Source organism: Mandrillus leucophaeus, unplaced genomic scaffold (genome assembly GCF_000951045.1).
Source record: "Mandrillus leucophaeus isolate KB7577 unplaced genomic scaffold, Mleu.le_1.0 Scaffold448, whole genome shotgun sequence".
Lineage (NCBI taxonomy): Eukaryota > Metazoa > Chordata > Mammalia > Primates > Cercopithecidae > Mandrillus > Mandrillus leucophaeus.
The window spans coordinates 2,743,194-2,768,517 of NW_012104787.1; the positions used below are offsets into that span (position 1 = coordinate 2,743,194).

General features: G+C 38.0%; 1 protein-coding gene across 4 annotated transcripts in view; it reads left to right on the forward strand.

Moving 5' to 3' along the window:
* RAD51B (RAD51 paralog B) overlaps window positions 1-25,324 on the forward strand; it is an 802,721-nt gene that overhangs the window by 31,501 nt on the left and 745,896 nt on the right. For all 4 annotated transcript variants that reach the window (XM_011994252.1, XM_011994253.1, XM_011994254.1 and 1 more), the window contains exon 5: window positions 11,503-11,639. In XM_011994252.1, the coding sequence (XP_011849642.1) occupies window positions 11,503-11,639 (137 nt within the window). The remainder of the gene's footprint in view (window positions 1-11,502; window positions 11,640-25,324) is intronic.

Below are 25,324 nucleotides of genomic sequence, written 5' to 3' on the forward strand. Positions count from 1 at the left end.
ATACAGGTGTCAATGAAGGTGCCTAATTAACTGCATTGCACAATCTTTGTTTCTGGTTAAAAGGTCAAGACTAGTGTCCTAGATAGATGTCAGATAGATCTGGTGGGTGGGTGTGGTAAGGCAACTGATCGAGTGAACTTACAGTGGATCTGGAGATTGAGAGAGTAAGAATCAATCTGGAAATATTTTGCTGTCATTTTTATAGTTGCTCTTTCCTGACTTTAACTTCAAAATTTCCTAGGTATTTATCATCAGTTTTGACTTACGTGAATGTCACTGAACCTGGGTATACTTACATATTCAGTTACAACACCAAGATGAAAAGTGGAAGTAGAGAAGTACTATTCATTCCTAAAGCAGAAGCAGCAGAGGAGAAATCAGAGACACCAACTCTGCTGAACTGCTGAAGGAAGTGAACTACAGGGCATTGTTCCATTCCCTGAGAAGAGCAAACTCCTCAAAGTTTATATTATGTGGAGATCAAATCAGTTTGGTAGCCTTCTCATATGAGGTAATATAGATCAGTGTTCCTCATTCATTTTTTCATTATTGTCTCCTAAGAAGCCTTTTAAACAATTTTTTCTTAACCACACCGTCCAGTGAAATTTTTCTACCACACATATACTGTGTATCTCTTTTTGTACTGTATAAATATCTGTGCTTTATACATAAAAGAGTAAAATCTTCCCCTTCCTCCGAAACCAACTTTTACCCTTGGGGTTAATATCACCCATGCTAAGAATGCATGAGATAGATGCTATTGTGAACAGGTAAAATTAAAGTTGTATTTAAAGATACAGGTGAGGCGCAGTGGCTCACACCTGTAATCCCGGTACTTTGGGAGGCCGAGATGGGCAGATCACTTGAGGCCAGGAGTTCGAGACCAGCCTGCCCAACATGGTAAAACCCCACCTTTACCAAAAATACAAAAAGTAGCTGGGTGTGGTAGCATGCGCCTGTTGTCCCAGCTACTTGGAAGGCTGAGGCAAGAGAATCGCTTGAATCCAGGAGGCAGAAGTTGCAGTGAGCTGAAATTGCACCACTGCACTCCAACCTGGGCAACAGAGTAAGGCTCCATCTCAAAAAAAAAAAAAAAAAAAAAAAAAAGAATTCGAAGATATCATCAAAAAAGGTATTTTCAGCCAGGTGTGGTGGCTCATGCCTATAATCCCAGCACTTTGGGAGGCTGAAGCAGGAGGATCGCTTGAGACCAGGAGTGTGAGACCAGCCTGAGTAACATAGCAAGACCCTAGCTCTACAAAAAGTAAAAAAAAAAAAAAATTAGGTAGGTGTGATGGTGCTTGCCTGTAGTCCCAGCTACTTGGGAGACTGAAGCAGGAGGATCACTTGAGTTCAAACCTGCAGTGGACTATGATTGCACCACTGTACTTCAACCTGGGGTGAAATCCTGTATCTTAAACAGATGTTATTTTCATACTGTAATATAATCTAGAATACAGGACCAGAGAACTCATTTCAACACAGAGAGATGTAATATCTGCATAGTTCAACTCATGTGTACCTCTACGATAGTAAAACGGAAGCACTGCTAAATCTGTGCAATGCTAAGAATGATGATTACATCTGGATCCTTGCTCTAAGTAATGAGAAGTGACATAGCACATTTCTGCATTATTTGTATTTCTGGAGTCATTTCTATACTTTGTTCATGACTTTGGGAGGTGAGGTATCTGCTTTTAGTGGAGCAATTTGATTTTGGAAGTGACTCCCCTACTATTCCCAAATGTTAGAGACAGGATGACAGAGTTCTATTTTAGCATCTTAGTTTTTTCTTTTTTTTTTTTTTTTTTGAGACAGAGTCTCGCTTTGTCGCCCAGGCAGTGGCACAATCGCGGCTCACTGCAAGCTCCACCTCCCGGATTCACGCCTTTCTCCCGCCTCAGCCTCCTGAGTAGCTGGGACTATAGGCGCCCGCCACCACACTCAGCAAATTTTTTGTATTTTTAGTAGAAACAGGTTTTCACCATGTTAGCCAGGATGGTCTCGATATCCTGACCTTGTGATCTGCCCGCCTCGGCCTCCCAAAGTGCTGGGATTACAGGCATGAGCCTCTGCACCTGGCCAGCATCTTAGTTTTTTTCTTGGAACAATTTGTATTAAAGTTATTTTTATAATTGGCAGGATTAGCTGTGGCCTACATGACCACAGGAAATAATAAGGCAGGCGTTGTAAACTCAAATGCCTATAAGCACGAGCCATGTAATAGAAGTACATGAAACAGTTAAGTGTAAGACATAGATACTTTATTAATTGATTTCGGCTGCTGACAACAGCAGCAAACATTTATTTTTTTGCTCATGGGTCTCCAGGTCTGCAAAGGTGGATCCTGTCTTCTTCAGGCTGCAGTCAGGTTCAGATGTGCCCCACAAGTTGTAACAGCAGCAAGAAAACCAGAGAGAGATTTCAAATGGATGTTCTTTGAGTACAGTCTGCTGACATTCGTTTATCCTGCCCTATGTTTTGAAAGGCGGATAACTAGGCCTCTGTTCTAATACAGGCGTTTAGCATATGTGGTTGATTGGACCATTGTTCCCAATTCTTCACTTACTCTGTAATTTAGAAATAAACATTCCGCTCTGTAATGGTTTACTGGGGTCTTTTATGTGGCACATGTTCAGTAACTGTTATTAAATGAATGAGTATATTCCTTAATACTGTTTGATTTTTGTTAATGGTGGAACTTGGGGTACTTGTCATTTCCATTCCCTTCTGCTTTTTCTGCTCTTTTCCCATCCCTACTCTTCTTCCCTCCCTTCCCATTTACTTCCAAAACAGCAGCGATCAATATGAAAAAGGAGAGAGTGGTAGAGAGAATCCAAGACATAAACTCTTCCACATGTTGGTGTAAAGTAATTTAAGATCAAGGTTTCTTTCACAAGGCAAAATGCAACCTGGCCTTTCTGAGATTCTTTCTTTTTTTTTCTTTTTGTGGTTTTGGCTTTAGGATTTAGAATGTTAGTTATTTTAAAAATGAGTTATGTAGGTCTGAAGACCTACTCATATTTCTACATAATTGTTGAGCAAATGGAGACAAGTAGTTAGATGCTGGAGGTCATTAAAAAAATATTTTTTTAATGAAGCTTTTTAAAAACATGCTCACTGGTTTCAGATCAGAGCCAGGCATCCTTAAATTGTCTTCTGCCAGGTATTGGCTTGGCAGATTACCCTGTTCAGTTGCCCTCATCTTGAATGTGAGGAGAGTTAACTTGATAAGATTTTAGGTCCTAACTGGTCCAGATTTTACATTCCTCTCAGCCATGTAAATTTTAAGATGAGGAGGCTTCATTTTTACTTTAGTACAATTAGACTTTTTCTTGGGAATAATTCTTTTTCCTCTTCAAACCAATTATTAACATTTGCTCCCTTGCTGATATTTGAGTGATGTTCACTACTGACTTTTTTCCAGTTCTTTTACATTTCTCAAGCAGGTTGTTGAAACTTTGGCTCTAACTATATGAAGTGAATTGCTTTTTTTAACTGGTGTTTTTGGTGTGTAAATATTGTATTCAGTCTGAGTTTCCAAGAAGCAAATAACTTAGCCTATTCTGGTTTGGCATGTTTTCTCTTTCTAACCACCATTGGGGTAGAAGCTGGGAACTGAACACAACTTGAAATTTTGTGGTTTGGGTGCTAGAATTCAGAGCTAGACTATCTGAAGCTAAAAATTATTAATGTTGAAATGTTTTCACCCACTAAATAAACCTGAAAAAACAATGAAATTTAACTCCAGGCAGCCCATAAAATCACATATGGTATAATTTTTTTGAGTCTAGGAAGAGAGGAAAAAAATTTGTGAACAGGATCTGAGATTGCTAAAAAAATTAGAAATTGTTTATTATAGTTTAAAGTAAATGCTACTATCCAAACTTGAATTCAAACTCAACAAACAAACCAACCCAGAAATCTCTTACTGTTATTCACATGATGTTTTATTTTCTTCAAGACTATACTGAATCAGTACATAAAAATAATGAAGTAGGGAAAATGCCAGTTGCCCTTGTTTAACTTTTCAGCTATTTTTTACATGTTTTCTTTAAAGATGGAATAGTAAAGTAATACTTTACATTTTCAAGGTACTTGATACTTTACTGAATATTTCCAAATATATCATCTTAATTAAAATAATGGCTTGTTTCACCCTTTTAAAAATCACAAAGTATTTAACAGTTTTGAGCTCATTAAATCTGAGAACATATCTAAAACCTGGCATATGGATAGTATGTATAGAAAGGCTAGTCCTTTGTTCTTCTGCTAGTTAGCACTCTAATGATACTAATGATGGAAGATTTTTCTCAGCCCCTTTGTTGGACTTGTGACAGGGGTACCCCATTTACTTGGCCTGCCATGCTCAACCCCTTGTAGGAGGGAGCACGTGAGTGAGCAAGTGTGGGATCTGGCTGGCTGCTCCAGGTGCTGGCAGGAGCAAGCTTCATGCCCAGGTGTGAGTGAGCGAGTGCGGGATGTGACCAGCATGGCTCCGAGTGCCAGCAGGAGCAAGCTCTGTGTGGGGTCTGTGGCCAGACTAGGCATGAGCTAGCGAGTGTGGGATCCGGCCAGCCACTCTGGGAGCTTCCAGGAGCAACCTCCATGAAGGGCCCATGGAGGAACCCAGGTGAGGGTGCCTATGACCCCGAATCCCCAGAGTGGGTGTTACAGTGCTCCCTTAGTTCTGCCCTCTGCGGATGGTGGTGTGTTAGCAGCTCAGTTGGCCCCTTACCTCATTATGTGGGGCAGTTGCCCTCTGCTGGCGAGGGCAAAGGGCCAGCGTGACAGCATTCTGGGTACCCGCACTTGGTGGGCCCTGTCTGGCATCCAAGAAGAATGAGGTCAGTTGGACAATTGAAGGATAGTGAAGGCAGATAATTTTATTGAGCGATGAAAATGACTCTCAGTGGAGAGGATAGCTAGAGAGGGGACCAGAAGGGCAGGTCATCTTCCCCAAAGTCGAGTCATCTCTTCCCCAAAGTCCAGCTGTCTTCCCCAAAGTCTGGCCATCTCCCTTAAGTCCGGCTGTCTCCTTCTGTACTGATTGAGTTTGGGTTCTTTATAGGTACAGAATGGGGAGTGCATGCTGATTGGTTTGTAATTATGCAAAAAAGTTTAAAGCAAAGACACCACTCAAAGGTGGGCATGACAGTGTAGAAAACCAATTAGGAAAGGGTGAGTGTATGTAAAATAGGTGAAGGGTGAGAGGATCAGTCCACAGGAAAGTGTGCCAAACAGGAAGATGAGTTCTCACTCTGGTCAGGGGATTTAACCTGTAGCTTGGCTTTCAGGCTTTGAACTGTATCTGGCCTGGAGGTGGGGTTTCACCAGGTACCTGGCCCTACCCTATCTGCCTAGGCATTTGACTACCTCCTGTTGCTATCATTAGTAAGCATAAGCATTTCTTTGTTTCAGGATCCACTTTCAATTTTTACTGACAGAAGTTTCCCTTGCTCTCGTATCTGGTGACTAACTTGATCCATGTTGTTTTTGAAAATGAAGAAAGTTCCATAAAAAATGTTTAGAGCTCTGAATTTAGACTAGCATTCTCCAAAGCAGGGTATGTAAAATGTTTCATTAGGTTGTGGGAAGAAAATATTAAAACTTTTATTATTTCAATCTAACAAATGAAATTTAACTTCATTAACGTTTAATCAGTGGATCAACACTGACATCCTCACTTGGTCTGTGTGTCAGGCTGTTAGGTATCAGTTATAGTGCACGAGGAAAGCATGCAGGGGTTGACAGAGGCCCCTTGCTGCTACCTTTATTTTCAACATACTGGGATGAATTATAAGTCTGCATATATCTAGTTAGGTGGATATATGGATTTAACGAAATCAAAGCTTGCAAAACAGATAAATGGCAAAAAAGATTCCTGCAAAGAAACTGTAAATTGTATGCAGTACTAATAATGAGAGTGGAAGTGAGCCACACACATGTATAGGTCAGAGCAGATGCTTCTCCTATGATGCTCATGAAGTAAAAATCAACAACAATCTAATCTCAGCTGAGAAGATGTCCAGAAAAAGTGAAATTATAAGCAAGACAATTTGATAGATGGAATTATATTCATTATTGTTAACAAAGAAATACTTTCTGATATTTTATTCCCTTGAAATACTGGCTAACGATAGTAGGAAGCCATCATAATGAACATGTGGGACAGGAAGATAAACTGACAAAAGTTTTTCCATGACATTTAAAGTTATGTTATACATAACTCAGTATCTAGAAAAATGTCATTAAAATTAATGATAGATTAATTTTGTGCCTCTTTTGTGTTTTGTTAACAGCAAAAGACCAAATACAGTACATTATTAGTAACATTAGGGACACACTTGCTCATAAAATGGATGAAATAAAACATAGGAAACAATATGGCAACAATTTAAATGATTTTTTTTTTTTAAGACTAGGAGTTTTGCTCTTGTTGCCCAGGCTGGAATGCAATGGTGTGATCTCAGCTCACTGCAACCTCCACCTCCCGGGTTCAAGTGATTCTCCTGCCTCAGCCTCCCGAGTAGCTGGGATTACAGGCATACACCACCACGCCCGGCTAATTTTTTGTATTTTTAGTAGAGACGAGGTTTCTCCATGTTGATCAGGCTGGTCTCAAACTCCCGACCTCAGGTGATCCGCCCACCTCGGCCTCCCAAAGTGCTGGGATTACAAACGTGAGTCACCGTGCCCAGCCTTAAATGAATTCTTTCGTGAACAAATACTTTCAGAAGATGCGTAGCAATCTTTGAAGATGATTTGAATCATTGAGAACTTAAATTATTTAATGTGAGAGGAAGCTATATATTTGAAGTACAGATGTTTCTAACAAGGCTCAGATTATCATACTAGCTATATTTTGTTTCAATAATGAAATACATGAAGAACTAATTTTATTTTGTGCCGTTAAAATAAAGATGTATCAGGGAAGATATATTCTTGAAAATAAGTGACTTTGTGAATACAAAACAATGTATATTAGAGAATTTCCTGGGATAATGATAGTGTTTTGACTTTATTAGAGTTTAGGTTGCATACATATATGCACTTGTTCAAATTTATGAAATGGTAGACTTATAATTTGCACATTTCAGTACATGTAAAATTGCAAAAAAAAAAAAGGAATAATATTAAATTCTAGTTAATGCTATGCATGCTGGACTATTAGAGGGAAACTTTATTAATGTGTTTGACTTACTTCGAAATGCATTAAAAAAACCCTAAGATGGATTGGTGAATGGATTAATCATGCAGAAAGCATACAGTGTATTCATAGTATAGTATAAGAAATACAGTAAAAATTGTAAATGCAGAGTGTAAGTGGTGGGTATATGGATGGTCCCTGTAAAAGTCTTTCAACTTTTCTGTTGCATCATCCTTAGGTAATCTATAACAACACATAGGTTGATGTCAGATGTGCAAAGTTAGTATTTCAATATGGTATCAATGTTGTTAATTTTTGTTAAAATCTGACTGTTAGGCTGGGCATGTTGGCTCATGCCTGTAACCCTAGTACTTTGGGAGGCCAAGGTGAGAGGATTTCTTGAGCTCAGGAGTTCAAGACCATCCTGGGCAACATAGTGAGACCTTGCCACTACAAAAAATTAAAACAGCTGGGTATGGTGATGTGTGCCTGTAGTTCCAGCTGCTTGAGTGGTGGAGGTGGGAGGATTGCTTGAGCCCTGAAGGCAGAGGCTGCAGTGAGCCATGATCGTGCCACTGCACTCCAGCCTGGGTGACAGAGCAAGACCCTGTCACAAAACAAAACAAAGAAACAAAAAATCCTAACCGTTATATAGAATCCCTATTGTGCTCCGTAATGAGATGAGGAGTGACCATGAGAATCATTTGAATCACAAGAGCATCTCTGATTATCTTACAGCAAAGATTGTAACAGAATCATTGAACTTAAAAGATAGGTTGGCTAGGCATGGTGGCTCATGCCTATAACCTCAACACTTTGAGAGGCTGAGGTGGGTGGATGGCTTGAGTCCTGGAGTTCAAGAGCAGCCTGGGCAACATGGTGAAACCCAATCTCTACGAAAAAAAAGCTGGGCATGTGTGAATTTGAGGCCACTTGCAGTATGTTATGTTCATGCCACTGCACTCCAGTCTGGGTAACAGAGTGAGACCCTGTCTTTAAAAAAAAAAAAAAAAAAGAGTGAAGCATGTTTTTTTAAAAGACAAGAGATGTCAAATTTGCTGACCCTTTTTGTATGACAAGTGACTATGTAATCTGCATTGCCGATTAAACACCAAGCAACCAACCAATCAATGTAACACTCTTACTTCATTTCTTCAAGGTAAAGGTAATGTTTTAACAAGCAGTGAAAATGTAACTGCCTTTTATAAAGGCTGGGATAAAAACACATCTATGTTTTTAAAATCACTGTTTGGAATATTTCTTTTATCATGTGATTTTTGTTGTCAAAGATATGTGTGTCTTATGAAAACTTACCTGCACTCTTAAAAAATACTTGGAAAAATATTTTGTATACTCTTCAAAAATGTTCCCAATAGAGTTTCAGTCAGTGGGGGGAAGAGGGAATAGGTGAAGGAGAGATGTTGGTAAAAGGGTCTCAAGTTTGTTAGACAGTAGGAATAAATGTTGGTGATTTATTGTACAGCATGGCAACTATAGTTAGTAATAACGTTGTGTATTTCAAATTGCTAAGAGTAGATTTTAAGTATTCTCACCAAAAAAAGATAAGTATATGAAGTGATAGGTATGTTAATTAGCTTGATTTAACCATTCTACAATGTACTATAAACATATTTCAAAATATCATATTGAACTCCATAAATATATATTATTATTTATCAATTAAAAATATTAAAACAAGTAAAACCCATGATACATATCTGGTGGCAAATGAGTATTGTGGTAGAAATTCATCAAACTGCTCAGATGTGATTCGTGTACGTTTCTGGCTGATTGTCATACTTCAGTAAAAATAAATAAATGTAAGCACACACAAAAAAGTTTCAGTGGGTTTTTAAACCAGTTAAAAATGTTAAAATGTGGCATGTTTTGCTTAGTCTGCAAGATCAATTGATGTGAAGGAAGATGGAACTTTCTTAACCAAAGATCAATAAAAACATTTGCATAATTGATGGAAGGTATTGAAAAATGCAAGTAGTAATTTAGTTAAGTCCAACAAATGATGTATTTCTTTAATGTCAATCCTTGCATCTTTGTAATTATCCCCTTTCAGCTATGCAGCCATTACAGTTAAGTTCTGAAATAAGTGGAACTTAGGACCTGACATTTCAATCACCGAATCACAAAATGTTCACGTTATTATTTTTTAAAAATACAATTTGGTTTCTTATTATTTTCATTATTATCATTGCTCTACTAAAAATGGTAAGCTTTTATGAGAGCAAAAAGATCTTTTATATACGTAATAAATATTATAAAATGATTTTTAATGTTTGTGATTTTTAATTCATACTTCGTGTGTGTTTTATACTGTATAGGATATATTAGTAAAATAGTATGTATATAATAAATATGCATATATTGGAGGGTTGTACTAAATTTTGTTTAGATTACTTTTTTTGGCTGATTTGTTGGGGTATGTGGTCAAAGAAGTTTGGAGAACTGTCTTTACTGATCACTCATAATCTGGCAAGCTATTATTGACAGGAGTAATTATTTACTCTTAAAGTCTAAATGATCATTGTAAAGATTATAAACCAGCACATAGTTTTAAATATGGGAATTTTTTTTTTTTTTTTTTTTTTTTTTTTTTGAGAAATGGTCTTGCTTAGTTGCCCTGGCTGGTCTAGAACTCCTGGGCTCAAGTGATTCTCTTGCCTCAGCCTCTGGAGTAGCTAGGATTACAGGCATGTGCTAAACATTTGTGTTTTAAGGTTGAACTTTGATAAATGAAGTTTGTCTTTAGACTAAATTCTGAAACGATGGTTCTCAAAGTATATAATAACATCAGCATTACCTGGGAACTTACTAGCAATGTAAATTCTCAGGCCATAACCCAGACCTACTGAACCAGAAATGCTGGTTAACAAGCTTTCTAGGTGAATCTAATGCTCACTCAAATCTGAGAACCACAGATCTAGATGATTTAGACTCATGGATCATTCCTACTTATTTCTTCCTACTTTATAATATATTTGAGACAGTTTCTTTATTGTATGTCTCAGTTTTAGCCCAGACTTTTTTTCCTCTCTTAGATTTTTTTTCCTTTCCCCTCCCCCCCCCCTCCCCTCCCCCCAAAGGAAAAAAAAAAAGTCCTTTAGTGTTGTTTTCACAAAGAAATAGTGCATTGGTTCTAAAAATTTGGGTGTCACAACTAATGTGACAAATAGCATATATTTAAAGGAGATATTTCTAAACATTTTCAAATTAATTTTGTTAACTACTGTATTAGTTCGTTCTCACGTTGCTATAAAGAACTGCCTGAGACTGGGTAATTTATGAAGAAGAGAGGTGTAATTGACTCACAGTTCTGCAGGCTTAACAGGAGGCATGGTTGGGAGGCCTCAGGAAACTTACAGGGGAAGCAAGCACATCTTACTATGGCAGAACAGGAGAGACAGAGAGAGAGAGAGAGAGAGAAAGAGAAAGTGCCCCACACTTTTAAACCATCAGATCTTGTGAGAACTCACTGTCATGAGAACAGCAAGAGGGAAACTGCCACATGATCTAATCACCTCCCACCAGCCCCTCCTCCAGTACTGGGGATTACAATTCAGCATGAGATTTGGATGGGGACACAGAGCTGAACTACTTCTAGTTACACTTGAATATGGATATAATTAATTTCCTATTATTTCCTGCCTATACTCTTTTGGTTTCAACTTTTATAATCTCAAAATAGTTTTCTGCCAATGAAGATTTCAAAACAGACATTTCAAAGTAGGAGTCACCTAAACTCAACAGTTGTTTGTAAAACAATGAATTTGCTTTATTTCTCTTTCTACATACATATATGCATACACACACACATTTTTATTTGCTGAACTGTTTAAAAGTAAATTGTATACATCAGTACACTTCACCCCTAAATACTCTTAAAAATATGGATTAAAGTAGCCCTTAATGGGACTAGTACAACATTGTTTTGAAATGCTAATTTGTAACAAATGCTCAACCATTTATTAAAGACTCTTAAATATTTTTAAGGTCCTAGTATAAGTATCTTTATGAGGAAAAGGTGTAGAATGCCAAATTATGATGGTATAAATAAGTGAATGTTTCAGCCTTTCTCAACTAAAAGTTTCTCATCTGAACTACAAATTACAGTGGATGATTTGAGTGACTATTTTCTCCGTTCCTCCAAGGATAGTACATAACTAGTGCCAATTCAGATGCAGAGGGGAGAAGTTAATTCATTACATACGATGGATGTCTTGGGCTTAATTCTCTCCTGGGAACCCAGGTTATTTGGACTGCATATATGGCAAGGCCTTAAAAGGATTTTGCTTTGACTGGCTTGTGATGTTTATCCAAATAACATTTTTTTTTTTTAGATTGCAGGTCCACCAGGTTGTGGAAAAACTCAGTTTTGTATAATGATGAGCATTTTGGCTACATTACCCACCAACATGGGAGGATTAGAAGGAGCTGTGGTGTACATTGACACAGAGTCTGCATTTAGTGCTGAAAGGTATGAGATTTTATTTTCTATTATAATGTTTTACTTTTGTAACTTATATACAGCATGAAACATTTACACATAGGTTAACATCCCCCCTCCACCCCCCCTTTTTTTTTCTGAGATGAAGTCTTGCTCTGTCGCCAGGCTGGAGTGCAGTGGTGCGATCTGGGCTCATGGCAGTCTCCACCTCACGGGTTCAAGCAATTCTCCTGCCTCAGCCTCCCGAGTAGCTGGGACTACAGGTGTGTGCCACCATGCCCAGCTAATTTTTGTATTTTTAGTAGAGACAGGGTTTCACCATGTTGGCCAAGCTGGTCTTGAACTCCTGACCTCAAGTGATCTGCCTGCCTCGGCCTCCCAAAGTGCTAGGATTACAGGTGTGAGCCACTGTGCCTGGGTTTTTTTTTTTTTTTTTTTTTGAGATGGAGTCTCTCTCTGTCGCCCAGACTGGAGTGCAGTGGTGTGATCTCGGCTCACTGCCACCTCTGCCTCCCAGGTTCAAGCGATTCTCCTGCCTCAGCCTCCCGAGTAGCTGGGATTAAAGACGCCTGCCACCAGGCCTGGCTAATTTTTGTATTTTTCATAGAGATGGGGTTTCACCTTATTGGCCAGACTGGTCTCGAACTCCTGACCTTGGGATCCACCCGCCTCGGCCTCCCAAAGTGCTGGGATTACAGGCAGGAGCCACCATGCCCGGCTACCCCCCCCTTTTTTAAGAAGACAGAATGCTGTTTTAAATAAAATTTTCTTTTAAAATTCACACAGGAAACAGTTTCTTTTTGTCTTTTGTATTCCTTATTGATATAAGTAGGGATCTGGGCTAAACTGTGTTTTGCAGAAAGTCAGGAAGATGTTAAGTTGAAAAAATAAGGAGGAATTTAAGTAGAAAATGGGACAAAGAGTAAACTAAAAAGAAAAACAGCAGGTTAGCTGCTTTGTAAGGACAGATGTTTCTCAACTTACAATGGGACTCTGATTATGAAATCCAGATACCATTTCTTAATCAAAGGAACGAGTGTTCCTTGGGGAAATGGCTAACTCAATTCTGGGGTAGGAAATTTTAAAGTTGAGTGTGAAACATCATATTAGTTAGTGAGGAAGCTACAAAGACTATTTGGGGGTGTCCAACAGACTCAAGAGAGGCTCCCACTGGTCAAAGACGGAACAAATTGTAGATCAATGTGAATAATAATAGCAGTGGATTAAAACATGAAATAATTAAATGAGTCCATAATGACTTTAAGAGATGAAAAGGAACCAATTGATTGTCATTGGAGGGTTCTGAAGAAGCAACTCATTATTGTGAAAATGGGCAAAAAGAGAAGTCAAGTATCTATTTTTCTGTTTTTATATGAACTTTGTTACTGAGTAATAAACTGATCTTTTTTTTTTTTTGAGACGGAGTTTTGTTTTTGTTGCCCAGGCTGGAGTTCAGTGGCACGATCTCCGTTCACTGCAACCTCCGCTTCCTGGGTTCAAGTGATTCTTGTGCCTCAACCTCTGAGTGGCTCCCAAGCGTGCGCCACCACACCAGCTAATTTTTGTAGTTTTAGTGGAGACAGGGTTTCACCATGTTGGCCAGGCTAGTCTTGAACTCCTGACCTCAGATGATCCGCTTGCCTTGGCCTCCCAAAGTGTTGGGGATTACAGGTGTGAGCTGCTGCGCCTGGCCTAAATTGGTCTTTTTATAAATGTATCCCAGTAGTAAATGAATAAGGAATGTTAGAATATTACCAAATTACAAACTCTGACAATCTAATGGATCTAGGCATTTAACATCACGAAAAGATGACGAGTCACTGGGGTACTTTCTGATGGAAGAACAATCAAATTTGAATGTGATCAAGGCTTCAGATCCAGCCACCAGTTTATAACATAGCTAGGGAAGAGAGGAACACGTCAAACTACTCTAGAAAATGCAATTAGCAGAATCCAAACTGTGGGAAATAACAGAACAAGCAACTTGGTTTCCGTAACAAATAAATTGTAAGATTAAAAAATAGTTGGAAGGGGAACCTTTGGATTAAAACAGATTTAAAAACCTTGTTGATCAATTGCTGTGTGATGAACTTATTTGGATCTTGACTTAAATAAGTGGCTAAAAAAAAAAAAGAACCAAAGAATAAACATTGAGACCACTGGAAATTTGGACATGAAAATATATTTGAGATTAAAGCTGGTAAAGACAGTGGTTCACTCAAATTGTCCAAGTACTCTTTGAAATGCCAATGACTAGCCTTCAACTAACAAGCCAAGTAGGTATTAAATAGCCAGTTATGTCATAAATATCTAATGTGCAAATAGCTCTTACAAAGGTCCTGGGGAATTTGGGTAAATAATTCAAAGATTAAGATTATTTTTATAACAGCAGTTCAGTTCACTGTAATGGATTTCTGCTTTCTGTGCACCACATACAAAACTGAGTTTAGGATGTCTTCTTAAGGAGTAAACTGTTGCATCTGTAATTTGTGATTATCTCTAATATGGACAATATATTGTTAATTCAGTTCATGTATACTGGAATTCTAATGGTTGCCAAAATTTTCATAGACTAGAATGTGGGGATGGGTCACTGGATTAATCAATTTATCTACATTCTCAAGGTATGTACAAGCATATGCTACCTAAGACTATATCATATCTTAAGCAGAAGTCCAGTAGGTTAAACAAAACAAATAAAAAACCAGCAGATCTTCTCTGGATCAATCAGATCTAGTATTACAGTTCAGAGCAGTGTAAAAACCTTATCAATGAATTGGGTGATATCTGCATACATACAGTAGCAGAAGAGTAGCAGGTGACTTGTCTGCATTTTCCAAATGAATTTATGGAGAGTCTTATGTTTTTTGTCTTTGCATAGAGCCTTAATTATTTACTTTTTGCATCCTCCATATTTACTTATTTCTCCTTCATATCTTTTTCTGCCTATGTGCATGTTGGTATTTACATCAGAGGCAGGTTGGAAAATGAAGAGGTAAGATTTTAGTTCCTTTGTTGGAATTATGTTGCATAGTTCACAAGGAGCTCCTATGAAGCTCATTTGAGAATAGGTGTTGAACTTTATATTGTATTTGGTTTTTTTATTCCATTCTCCACAAGGCTTAAAATGAGTGATTGATGGACATTTGGGTTGGTTCCAAGTCTTTGCTATTGTGAATAGTGCCGTAGTAAACATACATGTGCATGTATCTTTATAGCAGCATAATTTATAATCCTTTGGGTATATACCCAGTAATGGGATGGCTGGGTCAAATGGTATTTCTAGTTCTAGATCCTTGAGGAATTGCCACACTGTTTTCCACAATGGTTGAACTAGTTTACAGTCCCACCAACAGTGTAAAAGTGTTCTTATTTCTCCACATCCTCTCCAGCACCTGTTGTTTCCTGACTTTTTAATGATCGCCATTCTAACTGGTGTGAGATGGTATCTCATTGTGGTTTTGATTTGCATTTCTCTGATGGCGAGTGATGATGAGCATTTTTTCATGTGTCTGTTGGGTGCATAAATCTTTTGAGAAGTGTCTGTTCATACCCTTTGCCCACTTTTTAATGGGGTTGTTTGTTTTTTTCTTGTAAATTTGTTTGAGTTCTTTGTCGGTTCTGGTGTACAGCACGGCAACTATAGTTAATAATACTGTATTATATACTTGAAATTTGCTAACAGATCAGATCTTAAGTGTTCTCACCATACCAAAAATAAAATGGTAACCATGTGAAAAAAAAAAATGAGCGATCATCTGGCTCCCACATGGAATGGATTTTGAGGTCTGGTGATAGGGCCAGGTAGAATAAAAAATAGGAATGCTCTTTGATATATATGCCAGACTTGGCATTCTTATACCACCTTCTAGTTTGTCATGTGGGTCATAGAATGGAGCTGGCCCTGTAGTGTCTGATCACATTTCCTTCATTCTGTTACAGGACAGCTTAACCCCTATTTGGAATTATCAGGAAAGGTTGGTCAGTCGGTTAGGAAAGCTTACTGCTGCAGATAACTGACTACCCAAAGAACAGTGGCTTAAACAAAAACAGGTTTATTTCTCTCTTATAACAAGACCTGAGTAGGTGGTTGCTGGCACTGGGTCACTCAGGTCTCAGTGATGACAGGGAGACCTAGGGCATGTACATTTTCAGACATTGGATTCATTCTGTGCTCAAGTCAATGGGAAGGAAATGGGCCAACTATATCTTTTATCAGGAAAGTGTACTTTTATTCAGAATATCTGCCTCCTCCCTTCTGTGGATTTCCTTTTTGCTGCCTGTAGTCCTCTTGCAGATTTCTCACTGAGTCACCTCTATATGTAAAAAGAGGCTGGGAAAGTGAGGGGAGAAGATTGTCATAACAATCATGATAAGTTGTCTGGTTAATATTGCTGCCTGAATAAAACTGGGACTCTCATAGCAAGGAAGAAGTGGAAATGGATATTGGATTGGTAATTAACAGTTTCTGTCCCAGCCCCAGCTGTTTCTGGACTTAGAGAAGAGGCAAGCTGGGGAAATATGAGAGTCAGAAAGGACTATGTTGTAGCTCTGTATGTTTTAGCATTGTCTCCACTTTGTGCTTACAAAGCTAGCCAGCTAATCAGCACAAATGAGAATGTGTTTAAAGGATTAATATGATGAAGGATTAAAGGATTCACATATATAGAATTTAGGGTAAGTGAGAAAAAGTAGAAAATAATTTCTTCCTATAAATATCTAGATATCTTTTTACTAAGAAGGAGGGAGAAATCAAAGGAGGAATAAATAAAAATTACTTAAGTTTAAAATGTATTACAGAAAACAAAAAGAAAACCCTGCAGATAATATACTTAAAAGCACTTTGGAAAGGTCAGTTCTATTTTTAGAAGCAATGCACTAAGTAGTTTGTTGTCTTTTAGAAGATAGTAATCTAAATAGTTGTTAATCATACTTGTTCATCATAGACCACAATTGTATCTCCAGATTATTTAACAATTAGAACAGGTTTGTACAACCCACAGCCCATGGGCCGCATGCAGCCCAGGATGGCTTTGCATGTGGCCCAACAAATTCATAAACTTTCTTAATGTTAGTACTTTTTCGTGATTTTTTTTTTTTTAAAGCCTATCAGTTATCATTAGTGTCCGTGTATTTTATGTATGGCCCTAGACAATTCTTTTTCTTCCTCTGGGGCCGAAGGATGTCAAAATTGGACACCCCTGAATTAGATAATTGTGTAGTCTGGTGCTAACCAGACTGAGTTACAGGGATTGCCTTGGGGAGAGGGGAATGCTATTCAGGCAAAGATCCGTATCCTCTTCTGATTGATCCAGAAGAGATCTGCTGTTTTCTTGCTTGTTTTGTTTAACCCACTGGACTTCTGCTTAAGATATGATATAGTCTTAGGTAGCATATGCTTGTACATACCTTGAGAATGTAGATAAATTGATTAATCCAGTGACCCATCCCCACATTCTAGTCTATGAAAATTTTGGCTACCATGAGAATTTCAGTATACATGAACTGAATTAACAATATATTGTCCATATTAGAGACAATCACAAAAAGTTGGCACTGTGAGTTAAGAATAAAAAATGAAGGTAATATGGATGGCAAATAGTAATAGACGTATTGAAATAACGCTTTTGGAGAAATAAAATGGGTAAAGGAAAATGAAGGTTTGGTTTTAGAACTGCAAATTGAAGGGGATCAATAAGTATGTGAGAAAACCTGAGGGATGTAGGGAAGTAAGAGATGAGAGCCAGGAAGGTCCTGAGGAGATAGGATATACGACTGGAATTTTAGGAGGTAGAAGTGAATATTCCTGAGTTGTAATGAAATCAGAAAAACTTTTTTTGAAAAAAAAAGTTTTCAAAAAAAACTTTGAAAATTGGGAAGACAATTAGTCCAGCAAGGGAGGAAGACAATCAAATAATCACTAAAATGTGAAATTGTAAATATTATAACTTAGTATACAAAGGAGAGGTACTTGTATTGGTAGTGTGTGGGAGCAATGGCTAAGCTTAGATCTGAGGGAGCTGCTGTATTTGGTGTGCATGTCACCTCTCAGGGTGCCAAGTTCCCCACAGATAGTTATCTTTAATACCTAACAAACTACAGTCATGAGCCACATAACATTTCAGTCAAGGATGGACTGCATGTAAGATGGTGGTTGCATAAGATTATAATACCATAATTTTTCTGTATCTTGTTAAAGTTTAGATACAAAGATATTTGTCACTGTGTTACAATTGCCTACAGTATTCAGTATAGTAACACCCTGCACAGGTTTGTAGCCTAGGAGCAATAGGCTATACCATATAGCCTAGGTGTGTAGTAGGCTATACTATCTAGGTTTGTAGAAGTACACTTTGTGATGTTCGCACAACAGTGAAATTGCCTAATGACACATTTCTCAGTACATATCCCCATTGTTATGTGCCATATAGCTGTATTTAGAGTATCATTCTTTCTGGATTTGTATATAAAATTGGAGGCAGGGAGTGGTAGTGACCAGCCATGACTCTGGCTGATTCTGAAGGTAATACCAGTGTGGTCTTAAGACCGTTGACATATATGCTTTTTGGTATAAATTTGGAATCTTTGACCCAGAAAGAAACAATAGGAGAGATAAATTCCCTCTTAATCATTTTTTTGAGATGGTTTCATGACACTGGGTAGATTTTCCTCAGTTCAGTTTTTGCTGCCTTATCATTTGTAAATCTAGGTGAATTAGTGGGGAGGGAGATCCTGAAAAGTTTCTAGGATATACAGTAGAAATAGTCATAAGTACTTATTACTGTAACAAAGCTTTGGAATATTCTGGAATCTGTAAGAAATTAATAGATTCATATCATTATATTCAGTAATACATATTGGATGAATGAACAGAGAAATAGTGCATATGTGCAAGAAGCTTTGAGAAGCAGTAAGCCTACATTTTAGCACATTTATGATGCTATATTTTAACTAGGATTTTGGAAAACTTTTTACGTTAAGCATATGTTTTATTTCAAGTTGGCATGTGGTCACTAATGAAAAGCTTTTATTTTTCCTTTTATATAAGAGCTATGAAGTCACATAGGGAACTAATAATTCTGAACAGGGTTTTGCTCCTTAATTGACATATGCCTTTTGATTCTGGAACTGGTTAGGAAAGAAGTCTCTCTGTATCCATGAGCAGTTAACTCTTTCCAGAATTGGAATCTTTAAAGTGCATTGTAGCTATCAGGTCCAAATTAAGGCATAGATAGTCACTTGCAAGGTGAGATTTGATGGTAAAAGAAAAACTAATATGTGGCCTAGAACTTCTTTTTCTTTTAAAAGAGGAGCACTTCTAACCATTTTCTGAGGCGTTCTACCACAGTAAATCCTTTGATTGTGGGATTGATAGCATTATTTGTGTATCAGAAATGAGTGGTTCTGGGCAGTGGGACATTGAGAGTATATGTAGGGTTAGGCTAAGTTAGATGATATGGAAGGGGAAGTTGGGAAGGCAGTGGTGTTTTACCTCAGGACATCTCCACTAGCAATTGATACGCAAATGATTCATCCAGGGAGGAAGGAGATTTTAGAAATAAAGCTCTTAATAGGTTTTCAGGGATGTTTTGGGGTTTGATGGACTAAGAGTATAAAGGTAGCTTTTCTGACAGCGTGGCCCTTCAGAATGGTGCTACTTCCGTTTTATAAATTAGTAGTTCTTAGTTGGGGGAGTAAGGCAGACAGTTTCCCCTTTAGTAGGTACTTTGGAAATTTGTAGGGGGGTGCAAGAATAAGCAGTTTTTTTTACAGTAATAAATAGATGTGGTCTAGGGATGCTAGCCATTCTGTAATGTGATGGTCATTAAGACTGATAATGCTATAAATAATGTTTTATAAATTAGAGCATATTGCAGCATGCTGTAATTGACATTCATCTCAGTTGATGCATACAGCAGCACTGTCAGGTGAGGAGGGGGGTATTATGATCTTCATTTTAGAAATAAGAAAAATGGGACAGAAACCGTGTGATTTGCCCAAGATCATATAGCTAGTAAGATAGCTGAGAGGTAGGCCGGGTACGGTGGCTCACGCCTGTAATCTCAGCACTTTGGGAGCCTGAGGTGGGCGGATCACAAAGTCAGGAGATCGAGACCATGGTGAAACCCCGTCTCTACTAAAAATACAAAAAATTAGCCGGGCGCGGTGGCGGGCCCCTGTAGTCCCAGCTACTCAGGAGGCTGAGGCAGGAGAAAGGCGTGAACCCGGGAGGCGGAGCTTGCAGTGAGCCGAGATCCCGCCACTGCACTCCAGCCTGGGCGACAGAGCGAGACTCCGTCTCAAAAAAAAAAAAAAAAAAGATAGCTGAGAGGTGAACTCATGTCCTCTTTCCACGAACTGTGGTTGGAAAAAATGATTGACTCTGAGAAAGGATCCAAGTAGTGTTTTCATTCATTCATTCAGTAATACCTGTTTGACATTTGGGCTTTCCGTCTATGAATCTGTCTTTATCCCATTTCCCATTGGGCTTCCAGTCTTTTTATCCTTGATTTGCAGAAGCTTTTTGTATGTCTTCTAAATATTAATTGTCAGTTTTATACATTGTAAATATCTCCTCCTGCTCTGTTATCTGTCATCTTTATAGTGTCCTTTGTTGAAGAGAAATTTATAATTAAAAAAAATTTAGTAGAGATGAGGTCTGACTTAGGCTACAGTGCAGTGGCACAATCATAGCTCACTGCTGTCTTGACTTACTGGGCTCAAGGGATTCCCTTGCTTTAGCCTCCCGAATAGCTGGGACTATAGGCGTGTGCTACCATGCCTGGCTAATTAAAAACATTTTTTTGTAGAGCTGAGTCTCACCATCTTGCCCAAGCTGGTCTCGAACTCCTGGACTCAAGCAGGCCTCCTGCTTCCGCCTCCCAAAGTGCTTGAATTCTAAGCATGAGCCACCGTGCCTGGCCAGAAATTTGTAAATTTGAAGTTGTTGCCCAATGGTATTGGTTTTCAGATCTTAATTAAGTTTTCCCCCACTATTCGGTATCAAAGATACTGTCTTATAGTTTTTTCCTAATATAGTTATAGTTTTATCTTTTATGTCAATATCTTTAATCCATCAGAAATCCATTAAGGATATATTTTCAATTTTTGTGTAAACTGCCACATTCTCCTCTAGAAATATTGTATATAATTGTGTCTCAACCAACAGTACTTTGAGAGCCTTCACCACTGTTTTTAGTTTCTTTAATTTTGTCATACTTATGGGAAAAAAGGGATAGCTCGTTGTTTTAACTATTGTGAGCCAACATATATTCATTGTCCATTTATATTTCTTTGGCAAATTGCCTAGAAATACACTTTGTCCATTTTTTCTAGTTGATATATATAAATGCTTTGTGTATTATGGATATTTATGTTTACATGATTTTGTTCCTAGGCTAGAATTCTATAATTTGTCTTTTAACTTTGGTTATGCTATCTTTTATTATCTATGATTTTTTTGGTGGTTGACCTTTCAGATTTTGCTTTATGGCTGTAGTTTTTAAAGTTTTAATTTTCAGGACCCTTACACTCTTTAGGTGGATTATGTCAATTGATATTTATCATATTAGAAATTTAAACTGGAAAATTTAAAGAATATTTAACTATTATCTATTATGCAGTAAGTCCATTACATGGTGTGTTTTTGTTTGTTTTTGTTTTTGAGATGGAGTCTCACTGTTGCCTGGGCTTGAGTGCGGTGGTGTGATCTTGGTTCCCTATAACCTCCGCTTCCCAGGTTCAAGTGATTCTCCTTCCTCAGTCTTCTGAATAGTTGCAATTACAGGTGCCCACCATTGCACCTGCCACCACACTGGGCTAATTTTTGAATTTTTAAATTAAAGACAGGGTGTTGCCATGTTGGCCAGGCTGGTCTCGAACTCCTGACCTCAAGTGATCTGTTCATCTCAGCCTCCCAAAGTCCTGGGATAACAGACGTGAGCCACTGTGCCCGGCCATTACATGTTAGCATATTGTACCAAAACACAGCTCCATTAGAAAAATAGAACCAGTAGAACACATATATTAAGAGAGTTATTGCAAAGAACTGGCATATGCAGATGTAGAGTTGTCTGAAATCCACAGGGCAGGCTGTTGGAAAGGGCAGGCTAGAACTCTTAGGCAAGGGCCTAAGCTGTTGTCCATAGGTGGAATTTCATCTTTTTAAAAGAAGCCTCAGTTCTGCTCTTAAGGCTTTTCAAGTGATCGAATTAGCCCACCCAGATTATGTAGGATAATCTCTTGTACTTAAAGTCATCTGTTTATGGACATTAATGACATCTACAAAATCCTTTCACAACAATGCGTAGATTAGCGTTTGATAGAATAACAGGAGACTATGGCCTAGCCAAGTTGACACAAAACTGCCCGTCATACTTTTTTTTTTTTTTTTTTTTTTTAAAGAGACAGGGTCTCGCTCTGTCACCCAGGCTGGAGTGCAGTGGCATGATCATAGTTCACTGTAACCTCCAACTCCTGGACTTAAGAGAGCCTCCTGCCTCAGCCACCTGAGTGGTGGGGACTACAGATGTGAGCCACTGCACCTGGCCTTTACATGTATTTTTTATGGGAAATAAATACATTTTTGACTAAAAAAGGTGGGAAAAGAGTGGCATTGTTTTACGTTTTTGCAAATCTCTTTAGCATCTGACTTAACAGAAGACAGCTGGATTCAAATATCTACTTCTGCATTCAGTCTTTTGCAATCTGTTGTTTTGGTTGAGATATGAAGATCTGGCCTTATACTGGTTATGGCTGGAAAGGGAGGAATATTTTAATATTCTCTTCAGATAATTAAAGATATGCTTCTTTGATACTACACCAGGAATTGAGTAATAGTTGCCTAGAGGTTGGTTGTGATATAGAATCTGAAACCATATTATTGCATTTTTTCCATAGTTACATTAAAATCTATTCATCTGTCTTAGGCTCTTAATGGATATTTACCCATGCATGATTTTGTAATATTATGCATTTGTCACTCAGAAAATATTGGTTCACTGTCTTATGGAGTTCTTCTAAATGTTGACACATTTTATTACTCAATATAAAAAAATTTCATTAGTATCTTCACTGATCTGAACAAAAAGTATTTAAGTATTGGGATGCAGTCAAACTCATCGTAGCAGATGTAAGTTTTTTAGAATTTTGATTTTTCATTAAAAGCTTGAATTTTATCATTGGCAGTAAATATTGCCACTTGTTTTTTTCGAAGTGTCAGGCTTATTTTGCTCATTTTGAGAAAACATCTACCAAATACTTAAGTCAGAAAAAGCATAGCTTATCTGTCAATCATTCTTTCAAGTAAAAATGGTCTCCCATGGAAAAAGTGACTTCTTAATCTTAGAACCCAATTATACAGGTGTTTTTACTTGAGACAACAGTTATACTTCAGAATGTAGTAGAAGTGCTTCTATTTTGTCAAACAAAATATTAAAAATATGTCTGTGTTCTAATAAAACTCTATTGACAAAAACAGGCAATGGGCCAGGCATGGGCCATAGTGCACAGTTTGACAACCCCTGCTTCATTTACTTTCTTGAGCAAATGGAGAAGATTAATAATAGCCGTTTTGAGGTTTTTATCTATGAATGCCATCATATATATATTTTTAAATCTGTTTTTTTTTGACTGATTTTTCTCCTGGTTATGGATCTTTTCCTCTTCCTTTACTTGTCTGGTAATTTTTAAATTCTATGTTAGACATTGTAAATTTTACGTTGTTGGGTGCTGGATTTTAACGTATGTCTTTAAAGAGTGTTAGGTTTTGTTTTAAGGTACAGTTTAGTATTAGTTTGATCCTTTTGAAGGTTGGTTTTGAATTTTGTTGTAGAAAAATCCCAGGTATAGTCATGCTTTGCTTAACAATGGGGATATGTTCTGAGAAATGCATTGTTAGGCAATTTCGTTGTTGTATGAACACCATACAGTGTACTTACATAAACCTAGATGGTATAGCCTATGGCACACCTAGACTATATGATATAGCCTATTGCTTCTAGGCTATAAACCTGTACAGCATGTTACTGTATTGAATAGGCAATTACAACACAATGGTAAGTATTTGTGTATCTAAACAAAGGAAAGGTATAGTCAAAATATACTATATAAGCTTATGGGACCACTGTTGTATAAGTGATGCATCATTGACTGAAATGTCGTTATGCAGCGCGTGACTGTGGTTTTTATTCTGAAACTTATTTAGCTCCACTACTAAGGTAAATGCTTCTGAAAATTCTGCCCAATGCCCAGTGTATAATAAGGTCTCTTTATTCTTCATCTTGTGTAAACCCGAATGTTCCCACCCTGTGTCGGCACTAGGAATTGTTCAGTCTGATACTTTCTGGTGGTGCAGATTAGTTCTCAAGTGGACCTTTCTGCAGATCTCTGCAGTGCTCACTCTGCACACCTGCTTCCTCTCTGGTACTCTGCCCCCTAAGTTCTAGCCACCTTAGCTTTCCCGAACTCTGATCCCCATCTCCTCAACTCGGATTGTCTGCCAGGCTCTGTTTGCTTTCCCTTTCTTGTTTTGCAGCCTGGAAACTGCCTCTGGAGCAAGCTGAGGCGATTGTAAGCACATTGTGTTTGTTTCCTTTCTCTCAAGGATTACAGTCTCAAGCTTTCTATTGTTCAGTACCTGAAAGCTGTTATTTCATGTATTCTGTCTGATTTTCTACTTATTATTTTAGTGCAATTCTTGTACCAGTTAATCCTTTGTGGGCAGAAGTGGAAATCCTTTCTTTCATTCTCTCTTGAGTTCACTCTATCCAGGCTTTAGTTCCCAGCTCTATAATGCAACTGATTAAAAAAATTTTATCCAACCCAATAGCAGCATTTGAAAGAGTTGATCACTCTCTTTTTCTTGAAAAGCTTTCTTCCCTTGACTTCTTTTTATTTTTTTAGACAGGGTCTCACCTGACTCTGTCACCCAGGCTGGAGTACAGTGGTGCTATCATGGCTCACTGCAACTTTGACCCCCCAGGCTCAAGCAATCCTCTCACCTCAGCCTCTTGAGTAGCTGGGACCACAGGCACGTGCCACCATGCCCAGCTAATTTTTAAATTTTTAGTACAGATAAGATTTTGGTATGTTGCCCTGATTGGTCTTAAACTTCTGGGCTCAAGTGATCCTCCTGCCTTGGCCTCCTAAAGTGTTGGGATTATAGGCGTGAGCCACCATGCCCAGCCCACTTGGCTTATTGGAGCCACTCTCTCTTATTTTACACCTACCTTCTTGATCACCTCCTCCTCTCAGTCCCTTTTGCTGGATCCTCCTCATCATTTTAACTTCTAGGCTTTGGGGAATCCCAGAACTCAGTCCTAGGACCTTTTCTCTTCTATATCTGTACTCAATCCCTAATATCATCTGGTCTTTTGATCTTTAAAATCTTTTATGGGCTATAACTCCTGGATTGATATCTGAATTCTGAGCTTTCCCATGAACTTCAGATTCATATTCGTTTGCGTAATGACATGGAACTTGGATAGGTTTACATACATGGATTTCCTGATACGTCCAAAACTGCATTTTTGATTCCCTCATAAAGGAAATAAAACATGCAAATAGCACCAATAACCAAAACCTTTATCTGAATCTTGTCTTTTCTGCTTCAATAAAGTTGTGATTCCATTCTTCTAGACACTCATCCAATTAGTCAAGAAATTCTTTCTTTCTTTCTTTCTTTCTTTCTTTCTTTCTTTCTTTCTTTCTTTCTT